Consider the following 16,114-nt stretch of genomic DNA (forward strand, 5'->3'; position numbering starts at 1 on the left):
TGGGTAACATTCTGCTGCCAACATGGAAGAACATCGATGCCTGCCCAACAGAGATCCAGCTCGGCCTTGTGCCCGGCTTTCCTGGCCAGTTAGCCGCCATAAGCTACGAACCCAAGCTGCAAAATCAAGCTATGAACTTAGGCTATCTTCAGAACTGGTAACTATGCAGCAGCTGCAGAACACCTGATGAATGTGGGTGTGTATGTGAATATGTGTGTATGTGTATGTATAGGTATTAGGTATAATGTGAGTGTGTGTGTGTGTAGGTATTAGGTATAATGTGTGTGTGTATAAGAATTAAGATATTAGTTATTAGTCATAAATCAAATTATCATAATAAATGTGGCATCTTTGTCTTGTCCCCTTTAATAAGATCCTGCTGGTTTTTACTGGTCTAATATAATTGGTATAACATTAGGACAGACTCTTCTGCCAGGCTGTGTCGGGGACTCTTTCTGCCCCACCACCCGCATGAACATGATACAGTTCTGCAGTGATCTGGAAGCCTGCTTTCGTCGTCTCCGACTCAAGGAATATTTTCAACATACCACTGAACAGTGTACTGACCTAAAGGAACCCTCCTACTAACACTACAAGAAGAATTCTGCATGGACTCCTCCTGATGGTCGAAATGACAGCCTGGACTTCTACCTAGTGCTTCCGCAGACATGCACAGGCTGAAATTGTGAACAAACCGCATCACTTGCCCCATAACCTCAGCCATACAGAACACAATACCATCCACAGCCTCAGAAACAACTCTGACATTATAATCCAAGAGGTGACAAAGGAGGTGCTGTAGTCATAATGAACAGGTTGGATTATGAACAGGAGGCTGCCAGGCAACTCTCCACTACATTCTACAGGCCACTATCCTCCAATCCCACTGAGGAGTACCAAAAGAAATTACATCATCTGCTCAAGAAACTCCTTGCTATAGCACAGGTACAAATCTACTTGAACCAGGGGTATTCTGTCTGCTACCCAAGATCCATAAACCTGGAAACCCTGGCCGCCCCATCTTCTCAGGCATTGGCACTCTTACAGCAGGATTGTTTGGCTGTTTGGACTCTCTCCTCAGACCCTACGCTACCAGCACTCCTAGCTATCTTCGAGACACCACCGACTTCTTGAGGAAACTACAATGCATTGGTGATCTTCCAGAAAACACTATCCTGGCCACCATGGATGTAGAAGCTCTTTACACTAATATTCCGCATGACTGCAAGCTGTCAAGAACAGTATCCCTTATGAGGACAACAGCACACCTAATGGCTGAGCTTTGTGACTTTGTCCTCACCCACAACCATTTCAGATTTGGGGACAACTTATACTTTCAAATCAGTGACACTGTTATGGGTACTTGCATGGCTCCACAGTATACCAACATTTTTATGGCTGACTTAGAACAAACGGTTCCTCAGCTCTTGTCCCCTAGCACCCTCCTCTCCTTGTGCTACATTGATGACATCTTCATCATATGGACCCACGGGAAGGAGGCCCTTGAAGAATTCCACCTGGATTTCAACAATTTCTGCCCCACCATCAACCTCAGCCTGAACCAGTCCACACAAGAGATCCGTTTCCTGGACACTACACTGCAAATAAGTGATGGTCACGTAAACACCACCCTATACCAGAAACCTACTGACTGCTATGCTATGTTTACATGCCTCCAGCTTCCATCCAGGACACAGCACACGATCCATTGTCTGCAGCCAAGCCTAAGATACAACCGAATTGCTCCAATCGCTCAGACAGAGACAAACACCTACAAGATCTTTATGAAGCATTCTTAAAACTGTAATACCCACTTGGAGAAGTGAGGAAACAAATTGACAGAGCGAGACGGGTACCCAGAAGTCACCTACTACGTGACAGGCCCAACAAGGAAAATAACAGAACACCGCTGTCCATCACATACAGCCCCCAGCTAAAACTTCTCCAGCACATCATCGATGAACTACAACTTATCCTGGAAAACGATCCCTCACTCTCAGACCTTGGGAGGCAGGCCAGTTCTTGCTTACAGGTAGCCCCCCAACCTGAAGCAACTACTCACCACACCACAGAAATACTAACCTAGGAACCAATCCCTGTAACAAACCTCATTGCCTACTCTGTCCCCGTATCTACTCTAGCGACACCATCAGAGGACTCAATCACATCAGCCACACCATGAGGGACTCATTCACCTGCACATCTACTAATGTGATATATGCCATCATGTGCCAGCAGTGCCCCTCTGCATGTACATTGGCCAAACCGGACAGTCTCTACATAAAAGCATAAATGGACACAAATCGAACATCAGGAATGGTAACATACAAAAGCCAGTAGGAGAACACTTCAGTCTTCCTGTACATTCTATAACAGATTTAAAAGTAGCCATACTTGAACAAAAAAACTTCAGAAACAGACTTCAAAGAGAAACTGCAGAACTAAAATTCATTTGCAAATTTAACACCATTAATTTGGGCTTGAATAGGGACTGGGAGTGGCTGGCTCACTACAAAAGCAACTTTGCCTTTCCTGGAATTGACACCTACTTATCAATTACTGGGAGTGAGCTACATCCACCCTGATTGTATTGGCTCTGTCAACACTGATTCTCCACTTGTGAGATAACTCCCTTCTCTCATAGGTCAGTATAATAATGCCTGCATCTGTAATTTTCACTCCATGCATCTGAAGAAGTGGGTTTTACCCATGAAAGCTTAAGCCCAAATAAATCTGTTAGTCCTTGTTGTATAATAGTATTAACACTTCCCTATCTCTACTGGAAATATCTTGCCTGATGCATCCTAGGATTGTGTTAGCCTTTTTCATGGTTACATCACATTGCCAGCTCATAGTCATCCTGTAATCAACCAGTACACCTAGGTCTTTCTCCTCTGTGGCTTCCAACTGATAAAACCCCAGCTAATAGCAAAAATTGTTGCTGTTAGTCCCTAAGTGCATGAACTTGCACTTTGCACTATTAAATGTCTACCCATTTCTATTACTTCAGTTTTCAGGGTTGTCCAGGTCTTCTTGTATGATCTCTCAGTATCTTTCCAGGTATTGAAGTTAGGCTGATTGGCCTATAATTCTCTGGATCCTCTTTGTTCCCCTTTTAAAAGACAGGTACTTTGCCCATCTCCAATCCTCTAGGCCCTCACCTGTGTTCCATGAGTTCCGGAAGATAATCACTAATGGTTCCACGATTGCTTTAGCTAGTTCCCTGAATACTTTAGGGTGAATTTCATTAGGCCCTTCTGAATTGAATACATCTAACTTATCTGAATCTTCTTTAACCTGTTCTTCTTATTTGGGCTTGTGTTCCTTCACCCTTCTTGTTAATAGTAATTAAGCATCTAGTCACAACTAACATTTTTAATGAAGATTGATGCAAAATAGACTTTAAACACCTCAGCTTTCTTGGTGTTGTCTGTTAATAGCTCTCTTTACCTGCTAAGTATTGACCTGCATGTACTTTTTATTTTTTTTCTTGCTCCTAATGTATTTATAGAACCTTATTTTTATAGAACTACTTCTTATTGCCTTTTATGTCCTTTGCCAGGTGTAACTCAGTTTGTGCTTTAGCCTTTGTCTCTATATGCTTGCAGTTCTTTTTATATTCATCCTTAACCATTTGTCCATATTTCAACTTTTTGTAGAATTCCTTTTTGATTTTCAGGTCATTAAAGTGTTCCTTATGTAACCATATTGGCCTCTTGCTGTTCTTCCTATTAGTTGGCAATTTTGCCTTTAATATTGTCTCCTTCTGAAACTGTCAGCTCTCTTGAACTCCTTCTTTTTCCCTTGTATTTTTTTCCCATGGGATCCTACCTAGCAAGTCCATTGTCCTTATTCTGCTCCTCTCACTCTTTCCTTTCCTTAGAGTCATGAAGTCTATCATTGCATTATCACTTTTACTCAAGTTGCCCTCTGCCTTCAGATTCACATCCAATTCTTCCATGTTAATCAAAATCCAGTCTAAAATCGCTACCCCCCTGGTTACTTCCTCTGCTTTCTGAATCATGTTGCCCCAACACATTCCAAGAACTAACTGAACATTTTTGTATTTTGTTATGTTACTTTTTGAACAGGTAGTTGAAGTCTACCAGCTCATGTGTTTTGGATATTTCTGTTGTTTGTTCTAGAAATGCTGCTGCCGCCTTTCCTGATTTCGTGGTCTACCGTGATGTTGCCCCTGTTTTTTTTTTGTCCTTTTTATCTTCAGCCAAAGGCTTTCAGCTGGTCTGCCTCTCACCTCCTTCTGGACTTAGAACAAATCTATATGTTCTTGATATACAATGCAACACCACCTCCCTTTTTTCCCTGCCTGTCCTTCATGAACAAGATAATACCCCTCAATATCAATATTCTAGTCATGAAATGTATCCAACCAAATTGGTGATGCCAATTAAATCATAATTTTGCTTGTGCAGTAAGATTTCCAGTTCTTCCTGTTTATTCCCTATACTCCTGGCATTTGTGTATAGACATGTAAAATGTTGAGAAGATTCTCCCATTGTTTTCCTTCTTGTTGATTCTATGAACCTATTGTAATTTTCCATTCTCACCCCCAACTTCCAGCCCTCTATGGAGGTCATGTCTCTGTGGGATTTTGTCATTTTCCCCCTTTAAACCTAGTTTAAAGCTCTCCTTGCTAGGTTCGGAAGTTAGTGTTTGATATTTTTCCCTTTCTTCATCCAGTTGTTGCCATCTCTTCCCTGCAGTCCTCCTTCCCGGAGGAGCATCCCATGGTCGAGGAAGCCAAAGCTTCATAACTCATTAGCTTCCTTGTTATTTTTTTAAGTTTTGTGGAGAAATATAAAACACTCAAACTACTTCTAAATCATTTTTGAAAGGGTTAATTTAAAAACCAAAATCTTGGTTATACCTAAATGAGGGCTATTTTGGGGATTTTGTGTGTATTTGTATGCGCACGTGCATGCAGAGGCCTGTCATTGAAAGTCTACTATTAGCATCACATAATGAAAGACTTCATCATAATATACATGTGTAACGTAATAGAGTCAACGCTGTGATAAGAACCTTAAGTCTGGATTTAGTGGGTATAAAGTTTGTGTGTTGTTGCAATACCATGGCTTTTTGCATTATATGTTTTGCTGGTTCTGATAATTAATTTATAACAGAGATAAAACAGCCATTAATAATGTTGGTAATATCTTTAATATAATAAGAGGTCACAGAAATATTATAAAAACTGGAAGTAAATATTTTCCATAAATTAACTCTAGGAAAGAGTATATAGAATTCCAAGCCCAGATTTTTCAACACTGCAGCCAATGATCGTTGCTATAGATTGATAGCATAAACAGTTAAAAAATAAAGTATGCTAATTCTGGCACCCCAAGTGCTTTGGTAGGTTGTCTTGTTAGTGTTTCTTATTTTTCAAGAAAAACATTGTTTAAAACAAGAAAATGTCCATTTAAAACTATTTTATTTTTCAGGTCACAGGATTTCTGCTGTGAGATATGTGGCTCAGCAATGAAGATAAGTCTGTTACCATTAACATCAGAAAGTGCTTCAAGCCAGGCTGACGAAGAGGCCAAGGAACTTGCCAGACAAATTAGCTTCAAGGTACACTGACTATTTGTAATTTTTCTTTGTTTGTTCTCTTAATTTGAGGAAACTGCAAGAGTAGTATTGCTATGAGGAAACAAAAACATTGAGAAAATGCTTACATTGTAACACAACACTACATTGTACTGCTGTGTAGGAGACTTGATTTCAGTGTAGGCTGTGGAAAAACAGACACTTCCCACAGATGATACAGTTGGTTTCTGGGGAGATGCAAACTGATGTGTTGTCCAAACAAGCACCGATTGTGGTTCAGTGACAGTGGTAACAAAGGTGATAGTAAAGGTTGCCTAAACATGTCCGTTCTAACTCCCTGTTTTCAATTACTAATAGCTTGATGAAATTTCCCAAGTTTAGTTTAGTGTTTTCCCAAACATAAATACTTTTGAGAAGTTTAGACAAACACAGTTCTGATGATATTTTTGTATATTAAGAGAGTCAAACATATGCTTTTTTCGTTATGTAAAAAAAAAAAAGCTAACTTTTTTCCCCACAAGCTGCACAGCTGAAGAGACTGAATGTAGAAAATTGGAGTCTAGTATGGATAGGGCTCTTAGCAGGAAATGCCTTTTGAATGGTCCATTGAAATCAGGTTTTTGTTTAGCCAAGTGTGATCCTTAGAAAGTAGCATGCACAATATGGGTTTCACTAAACTTAAGAAAGTGAACCACTAAGCAAGACTCTGCTGTACATGGAGGCAGGGCTTTCTTAACTGTAGTGAAACATGTACCTCAGTGTTGCATCTTATACAAAAGACTATCCATTGCCTTCAGCGTGATCAGAATTTCACTTTGTATCTTCAGTAGTACAGTTCCCCCTAGCACTGGGCTGTGATATTGGTTTGGTCTAGAATCAAAGTGAATACTGCCACCTGCTGAACAACCAATACCAATTTTTGCTGCAGTTACGTGTTTCTTAGTCACCCTTCCAAATATGGATCAGGCCTGATTCTGTTCATAATCATATTTTTCATATGGCAATTTCAAAACACTTTACAAAGGTGGGGTAAGGAGGAGAAATACAGGCACAGAGAGTTAAGTGACTTGCAAAAGGTAAAATATTGGACTATGCCCTTTTTGGTTCTTTCTGATGTATAAATCCTGAAAAGTGTGTGGGATGTCTGTTTTGTTCTTGTTTTTAAATACTACTCGTTTTTAACAATAGAAATATTAGAAATGTCAAGTCTGCTCTTTTTTGATTTAACAGATTCTCTGGTGATCTCAGCTCACAATCCATATTTTTCAGAGCTCTTAACTGAAAAGTTATGGGAGTACAATCTTTTAACAAAACTATTTTAGAAGTGTTTTTCTCAGGGCGTTGAGTTGAACGGGAATCTAACAAGCAAGCAAACAAATCCACCACATAGCCTAAATAAAATCTCTTCCCCACTCAGTGAAGTTTCACATTTTTAAAGATGACATCTACCTACCTATCAGACTTACATGGCACCAGTCATCAGGGTATTTGTGTCTCGCACTCTTTATGTACTTATTTATCCACACACCACAGAGAAGTACTATTATCCTCATTTTACAGATGATGAACTGATGCACAGAGATACTAAGTGACTTGCTCAAAGTCACATAGGGTAGAGAAGGGAATTGAACCCAGGTCTCCTGAGTTACAGGGTAGCAACCCAGCCACGGGACTATCCTTCCTTTCTAGGTCATCATAAACCTACTACAGAACTAGGGGTCTATACACTTCTAGGAAAAAAATGGGTTAACACCTGAATTTCTAATGTATAGCACAAGCTTCCCCATACCCTTTCAAATTGCATTCACACATCAGAAGCAAAAAAGGGCACAATTCCAGTTTTTTCTACTAAGCCTATTGCCTTTAAGTGATTTTCCCAAAGCCATGGAACAAGACTGGCAAAGCTAGGCATACCTTCTGACGTCCAGTTTTCTGACTTGATTGGCTCACAGCACCAGGTCAGATGTTCTTATTAACATTTGTCAATACAGACTGCTCTTTTGGTACACACACAATAATTGTGGGAATTACCATTGGGTGTAAGAAAGCATTGGAATTTCTAATAATGGATGTATTCCATGTTAGCATTTGGAATGAGAAAGAGCTATTGCTATACACTCCTCAGGAAAAGCTTCAGTCTTCTGCGAAGTCCTATGTCCAAGCTATGTTCCTATGTAGTGCACAGTATAATATGCTATTGTTGTGTTGACCTACATTTGAACAAGTAGTATGAGTTACAAAAAGCCAGCCTATCTAAATGTGAAGGGAATAGAATACACTGATCAGACAATCAGTCAATTGATCTAAAGATTCATTTCAATTTTAAAAATAATGGGAACAATTTCTAGATCACCTGAAATGTTAGGTGTTCCTGGACCTTGTAGTATCAGACAGAACAGCAGGGCATGACTAACAAAAGGGAACCAAGCGCATAGAAGAGAAAAGGGTGACATTAAAATGTCAGGAGATAAGCTCTTGTTATTTACACAACTTATTGGTTCCTAATCCCTTACTTGTACTTTTTAATACTACTACTTATATTTGCATTAAAACATATGTATTTAATAAAATTAGAGAAAGCAAATTCACTAGCTTGAGATTCAGACACAGGGCGTGGGAAGTGTAGCATTACACCCCTCTACCAAAGCACTTTATCTACACTGCATGCTGTGAGTTAAATTAATTCAGACCAGCTGTTTTTACTCATAGTTGTGTGCCATCGGTAAAGTGTTCAGCTCAAGAGAACAATGCTACTTTTTCCCCTCTGCTGTGACCCCATTACAAGTCACCATTAAGATGTGTCACTTTCTCTTGAATCTTCAAAGTGAGAACACTGTTAAACATGTAGCACTTCTCAATGTTAGACATTTTAGAGATGCTAAGAAACAGTTAATGTTTTGACGTTCTCTTATCCCTTTTGCACTCAAAATTAAGGGCCTAAGCCTGTTATGTGCTGAATGCCTCTCCTTCCCATTAGTATCAATTAGGTTGTAAAGCATTCAGTACCTCACAAGATATTGGATTCTAATAATGTAGAAAATAAACAGTTTAATATTCTTAAGATGTTGAGATGTAATATTTTTTATGTCTTTATGAAATGAGGTATTGTTTGGAGTTCCTCTAAGCTAGGATAACATCTCTGAAGAATTTCCATTCCAGATATGAGCCCCCTAAAGACATATTTTTGTGCTTTTATAGTTTGAATAACCAGCTGTTTGCTGTTGGTTCCATGATGGTTGGTTGTGGTAGAGAAACAAGACGTAAAGTGTTGACTTCTGCTTTGGTCCAATTCAGCTTTTTCAAGAAAAAGATGTGGCAGTAGAAAACGTGAAGGCCTCATGTTAAAGGAAAGCCTTTTTATATATAATACATTAGAAAAAATACTCTCAGGCAATCAGTGCTTTCATAAGGATTCCCCAAAGTGTTGTCAAAGTTAGTGAGACCATGTAAGAAATACAACTTTTACAAAATGTTTGGCATTTATTTGAGGTAACTTTTTTTCTCCTCTGAAGGATGCTCCCAGTTTTGTTCCTTATATTATACCCCTTTTGGATGTTAACATCCACCATTATATACAAGCAAGTAAAACTAAAAATCAGAAATGTGTCTGCAGGTGTTTTATTTGTTTTTGTACATCAGTAGACTTACTCCTTGTGAAAATTATTCAGAATTGCAACACCTCAACAAATTCCAGAAACATTGTATATAGCTTAAACACAATTTGCATGTCTATTGATAAGGATTCAGTAAATCTCATATGCTGTAAATGTTGAAACAGATGCTCCATAATAGATCAAATAAACCACATTATAGTATATTATAACTAATTTGATCTCTCATCTGAAATGTACAAATGTATTCTCTTTAGGCTGAAATCAATTCATCCAGAAAGTCTATCACTGAATCCCCAGACACATCAGAAGTGAACTACTCTGCCACTTTACCTGAGCCACAACAGGATGGTACAAGTAGAGCATTCCAGAATCCAACCACTAGTACAATGGTATGATGTGTTTGATAAATCTTATTAAATGTGAGTGGATTTGCAAATTGAGGCCAGGATCTGAAAACCAAGCAATGTATAGACATGTCTAGAGAATTATTTAGCTGATATGAGACTTTCTTTAAGATTGTGGAATACTTAGTTGTGTAAGAATATATAAGAAGATAGACAGGTGAATTTCCCTATGTTTATATGATGATCAGGAAAAAAAAACTTTTCTTTACACATTTAGTAAACTCTTGAAATCAATACTTTGATCGAAGAGCAGTTAACAAAATAGACTATGTATACCAAAGTAGAAATAATGTGGAGAGGGCACATGCCATTGTTAAAACAAAAACAAAAAAAATTGACCCTGAGTTACCAATTAGTAATTGGACTAATTATACTAACATAAGTAAAATTAGCACTGATGTTGAAATCTTGCTTACCGTCCTCCTCCAGACTCTCCATCTGTCCATCTTGTGAGCTCATCCATGTCCAGCTATTACCTTTCCTTGGTCACAGTCCGTCTCTTTCCCTCCTTCTGTGTACAGACAAGATCTCATCTTCCTAGTCCTTAGGTAGGGCCAAGGGTGGCTTTATTATCTTTCCAGCCACTAGTCTTTCTCCTTCTTTTGCTTTATTTCCAAATTCATTGGCTTTGTCTAGACTAGGATTTAAGATGTAATGTTAGCACTTATCAGGATAACCTAGCCTTTAGTTTGATTCTTTTAGTGCATTAAAGACAACAGTGTCTTATTGATAGAAGACTCTTAAAAGGTGTTAGTTAGCATGTGTTATGTAATCTTAAATTCTAGTCTAGACAAGGTCATGGAGTGGGCTGTCTGTAAGAGCTGTAATAATTTACTGACCTTATACTGAATGCCAGGTCTACCTACTCTAAACTGACTGTTATCCTCTGCATCTAAGTCATCCCTAAGCTAAGTCTCAAGATGGATACTTCAACCTTGTCTTTTCTGCTTCCCTTGGTATGGCTGGTCACTTCCCCTTCCTTGATATCCTGTCTTTTCTGAGCTTCTGTGGCACTGTCCTTTCATAGGTCTTCTACCTCTTTAGCTGCTCTTTTAGTGTCAGGGTCGTGAGTTCAATCATTGAGGGGGCCATTTAGGGATTGGGGGCAAAAATCTATCTGGAGATTGGTTCTGCTTTGAGCAGGGGGTTGGACTAGATGACCTCCTGAGATCCCTTCCAACCCTGATATTCTGTGATTCTGATTGACAGTTTTCCCTTCATTCCCTCTCTGATGGATTCCTTTGGGCTCTGTTCTTAGACTCCCTCTTCTTTTCCCTGTGTACCCCATCCTTGGGCAACTTCATCCAGTTACACGGGTTTAATTATCAACTCTGACTGTTGAGTAGACCTTTTTAGTTTAGAGCTTTGTTCTGCACTTTAAACTTGCACCTCTTTTTGTCTCAGTGATGTCTCTTAGATTATAAGATTTTTGAGGCAGGGACTGTGTCTTCTTACTTGTATATAGAGAAGCCCTGATTGGGGCTTCATTCATCTAGATGACTTGACATAATCTCAAAATCAACATAGTCAAAATAGAGCTCTTAACCTTTTCTCCTCAAGTAGCTCCACTAATTCCATTCTCTATTGGTTGATAACAGCACCACCCACCCTGTACCTGAAGCCCATCACTTGGAGATCATCTTTGACTTTGCCCTTTCCTTTGCTTTCCTCCTCCAGGCCATAATAAAATCATTTCACTTCCTTAACATTTACCCTTTATTGACCATCTCAGCAGCCAAATTCCTCAGCTGCATTCTAATAATAAACAAACCTCAAATACTACAATCTCTTCCTATATCTTTAAGTTATTAAGCACGCTTGCTCTTGTGTGCATGCACACGTACTGCCACCTCATCCAAAATGTTGCTGCTACTGTCTAGTCTAGAATTTACCTGTCACTTCAATCACTACCAGGAAGGCCCTGAATGCAATGGAACCAGTGGGAGGGAGGCAGGCTGCAGGAAGTCTCTACACAGTCTGCACCTCCTGAGCATCACCATACTTTTTGTGGGGATTCCCATCATACAGTTGATTTTGCACTGATGAATGCTGGTCTGATGAATCCAGAACTGTACAGATTCACCATACACTGAGATATGTATGCAGCTGCTACAGAGGTTATGGCATTCCTTGGGCTGCAGTAGTGATTGCGGAGCACAGTCTATTAAGAAAGATTCTGCTTCCCAACACACACAATGTTTACTCAGGCTGGATATTGAAGAGGATTTAGCCCATTAGTTATTTGTGCATTTAATTTAAAAATGCCAAAGGATGCTCCTTGTGATAACTGCACATAGGGCAAGAAAAGTGAAACAGTACTTCCCAACTATAGAGCTTTAAGAGTAAAGAGGACCAGGAGAGGGCTAATACTTGAAGTAGAGACCACAAAGTGAGGGAGTCTGTAGAGGCCATTTCTGAAAATTAGAGCTAAGTGACCTACCTAGATTTGCCCAGCAGTCTGTAGCAGAACTGAGATTAAAACTCAGATGTCCTGACTTTCAGTTCTGTGCCTTAACCACAAGAGTAGCCTTTCTCTTTTTCCATTTCTTCCATTAATTGCATATTATAAATAAATTGATTATTTTCTTCTAGTGTTGCATCATTCAGTAACTGTATCACGTGTTGGTTAAAGATACACAAATGTTTGTGGTATCTGAATACTACTGTAGTTTATTAAGAAGGTTTCAAGAACTTTATCCTTCTAGATACTGTCCCAGTCTCTTATATCAGAGTGTGATATTCTTATGTACAAGAGGCAAAAAAGTATGTTTGCTGTGATTTGCAGATTTTCTTTTAATTAAATAAGATTATGTTCCTGTTTTTATAATCTCTGCAATAAATGTGGCTAAGTAAATGAAAATATTAATTCTTACCATTTTAAATAAATTGTGCAGTTTATTATGACATTTGCATATTAATACTGCCGGGGATAGTGTTTATATAACCCAGCCATTCTGGAAGTGCCTAAGGCCTGGTATTGGGCCAGGGCAGCTGCTGTTGTGACTGCTTCAAATGCAATCTAAATTCACTGATAAATTGTAGACAAATCTCAGATAAGCTGTAGTGGTTTTTTTTTAGCAATGATGGGCTGCAAATTGGTTTAAAAAAAAAACATGTCAAATCACGTCAGACCATCTGTTGCATCTTGCAGTGCACTTTCGAGCTATGTGGAAATACAAGCATGCTAATAGCATGCATTTTTCCACAATAAGGATTTCTTCCAGATTGTTCAGGTTCAGAATAAGCCATTTGATTATATTCTTTTTACCACAGATCCTGGCTCTTAAGAGTATTGAGTTAATTAAAACTAATTCACTGGAGTCAACAGAAATAATCACAGGCATCTGAGTGTTTCAACTGGAAAGGAAGTCTTTTTAAATAATAAGAATTAAATTATTCCGATTTCTAATAATACTGTTTTCTTCAGTAGATTATCAGTTCTACTGCATGCATAGTTTTTTTCAGAGCAGTTGACAAATATGAAATGATTAAAGCTTTAAACTTACATAAACTTTTATTAATTGCATGTGATGGACTGCTGTCAAAAGTAGATTAATATTTTAAGGGATCAGATTGTCCATCTCTTGGCTCATTTTGCTTCACTGAGCATATGTTTCAAAAGCTGCCCATGTTTCTGAGCTGCCACCATTTGGGAGTAGGAACCAGTTTAATAAACTGTCCATTTCAGTCACTGGGGAGTGAGGAGTCGTCAAAGCTGAACAGAGGGAAAATGAGATGTGAAATGTGAAGGGTTGTATTGCAGGACCTGCTCTTATTCTTTCTTAGGGTAAACTCAAGCTGAAGCTAATAAAAGCCTACCCTGAGCAAAGATAGTAAAAATGGGCCCTGATCTGCTACTAGGAAGGCGAGGTAACCCAATGAAATTCAGTTCCATTTTACTGCCAGGCATTCTTTCTCTACTATGGCATATTTTTGTTCTCTGGGAAGGAGTTTCCTACTGAGGAATAGGACTGGGTGTTCTTCCTTCCCTACCATTTGAGAAAGTACGGCTCCCAACCTTACCTCAGAGCATCCATTTCTAGTAAACTCCTCAAAAGTCTGAGGCTACTAGCACTGGATTACTGCAGAGGGCTGTCCTCGGACCTGCAAAAGCTTCTTCAGACGCACAGGCCCATTTCATTATGTCTGGGCCCCAGGCTTTTATGTGGTCTATCAGTGGGTATGCTCTGGTAGCAAAGTGGGAAATGAATTGCCCGTACTACTCAATAATCCCCAGAAATGCTCTGACCTGTTTCTTCCAGATCAGTCGAGGCCAACTTTGTATTGCCTCTAGCTTGTTTAGTTGGGGATTCACTGTGCCTCTCCCCACAATGTACCCAAGGTATTTGGCTTCCACTAAACTTATAGCACACTTGGAGGGATTCACAGTGAGACTCACTTTCCTCAAGGTACCTAGTACTGCTTCCACCTTTTCTAGGTGCATCCCTTAGTCTGGGCTATGTATGACCACATCATCCAAGTAAGTAGTGGCTTACTTGGCATGTGGATTTAACAATTTATTGATGAGCTTCTGTAAGGTTGTAGGAGCCCTGTGCAGTCCAAAAGGGAGGATGGTGTGCTGGTACAATCCTTCTGGTGTCGAAAAAGCAGTCTTTTTGGCTTCCCTTGCCATAGAAATTTACGAATACCCTTTGATCAGGTCGAAGGGAGGGTGGACAAGAATTGTGCTTTCCCCAGTTAGTCAGTTAGCTCACCTATTTGAGGTATGGCATCGGCATCAAACCGGGACACCTTGTTTAATTTTCCAAAGTCATTCCAGTATTTCATAGTGCCATCTCGCTTAAGTACCAGAACGATTGCACTGGACCACTGACCATGGTACTCCTTAATGACTCCTCGATCCGACATCCTCTTAACTTCGGTACTGAGCTCTTCTCTTTTTGCCTCTGGGATCCGATATGGTTTAACCTTCACCTTTATTCTGGGATCTGTGATGATGAACTTCTGTGGTTTTGCCTGGCTTCTCAGAGAACACATTGTGGTTTCATTCACTCATTTTGATAACTTCTGCCTCTTGTTCAGGGGTCAATTATGGGGATGTTCTGGTGGTGTCTCTAGGGCGACCACGTAAGTTTCTGTGTCTTGCCAGGGCTTCAGTAGCTTGACATGGTAGAATCTGTTAAATCTTATAGTCAGTCTCCCTGTTGGCTTCTATTACTTCATATGGGCTCTGACATCTGTCCAGGAGTTTGCTTTCAGCTGTGGGCACTAGCACCATTACCTGATCTCCCATCTGGAATTTGCAAACCTTCGCTTGGCGATTTATAATAGGTCTTTTGAGCCTCTTGTGCTCTTTCCAGGTGTTCCCACACTGTGGGGGTGACTTGGACTTTTCAGCCCCACATCTGCATCACATGAGCAATGATGTTCCTCCCCTGGTTAGGCTGTTCTTCCCAGTCCTCCTTGGCAATTTCAAGTATGCCACAGGGAAAACCCAGTGGAAATCTGGGGACCTTCCCTTATTGCAAACATCAGGTAAGGTAGTAAGTTAATCAAATGTTTTCTGTCCTGGCTCACCATGTTCCATATCATGTTCTTCAGTGTCCTATTAAAGTGTTCAACAAGGCCGTTAGATGAAGGATGACATATGGCCTGTATGTCCTTCATCAATTTTGACATGAAGAGGGTTCATTAATCCATCAAGATCTTTTTAGCTACCCTAGAGAAGATTTGAATCAAATTCTTTGCTATCATCTTGGACATTTCGTTTCGTAGGGGGACAGCTTCTGGGTATTGGGTGGCATAGTCCAGAACAGCGAGGACAGTCTGGCTCCTGTCCAACTTCTCCAGTTGGCCTATCAAGTCCATAGGTATTCTCTCGACAGGGACTTCAGCAATTGGTAAAGGTACTAAAGGAGCCCTTAATTGCCGTTGTGGGCCATGTAATTGGCATTCTGGGCAGGAGGCACAATGGAGGTTGATGATATGTAAACTCCTGGCCAAAGCACAGAGGAACAAAATCATAGAATCATAGACTATTAGGGTTGGAAGGGACCTCAGGAGGTCATCTAGTCCAACCCCCTGCTCCAAGCAGGACCAATCCCCAGATTTTTACCCCAGTTCCCTTAATGGCCCCCTCAGGGATTGAACTCACAACCCTGGGTTTAGTAGGCCAATGCTCAAACCCCTGAGCTATCCCTCCCCCCTAAATAAAATAGTAATCACGCTGAAAACAGAAAGCGGGGAGAGTTGCCTATGCAGCATTCTCATCCTCTTGCCTGTAGTAGCCTAGTGGTTGTATCACTGCCTCCTGATTAAAGGAACCATTCTTTTGTCTTAGTGTCTTTATTTTTAAAAGCTTTTGATTGCACAAGGTTGCTGCCACTGTGAAGGAACCACTTTGCTACAGGACTGCAACTGACAAGATGTAGTTGATCTGCTAAATTATAAATGACTGGTGGATGCTAAAATAGATTAAAACATGGTGTGACGAGTTCAGTCACAGAAACCCCTTTGGGACTGTCACCTGATGTGCTGAGACTACTTCTGAACCTGTTTTCTCTGCCT

At 39.9% G+C, this 16,114-nt stretch overlaps 1 protein-coding gene across 2 annotated transcripts in view; it reads left to right on the forward strand.

The window, feature by feature from the left end:
- Positions 1-16,114, forward strand: part of UBE2J1 (ubiquitin conjugating enzyme E2 J1) — a 65,497-nt gene that overhangs the window by 41,612 nt on the left and 7,771 nt on the right. For both annotated transcript variants that reach the window (XM_050949329.1, XM_050949331.1), the window contains exons 6-7: positions 5,463-5,592; positions 9,437-9,571. In XM_050949329.1, the coding sequence (XP_050805286.1) occupies positions 5,463-5,592; positions 9,437-9,571 (265 nt within the window). The remainder of the gene's footprint in view (positions 1-5,462; positions 5,593-9,436; positions 9,572-16,114) is intronic.

The sequence above is a fragment of the Gopherus flavomarginatus genome, chromosome 4 (assembly GCF_025201925.1).
Source record: "Gopherus flavomarginatus isolate rGopFla2 chromosome 4, rGopFla2.mat.asm, whole genome shotgun sequence".
In the NCBI taxonomy this organism is placed as follows: domain Eukaryota; kingdom Metazoa; phylum Chordata; order Testudines; family Testudinidae; genus Gopherus; species Gopherus flavomarginatus.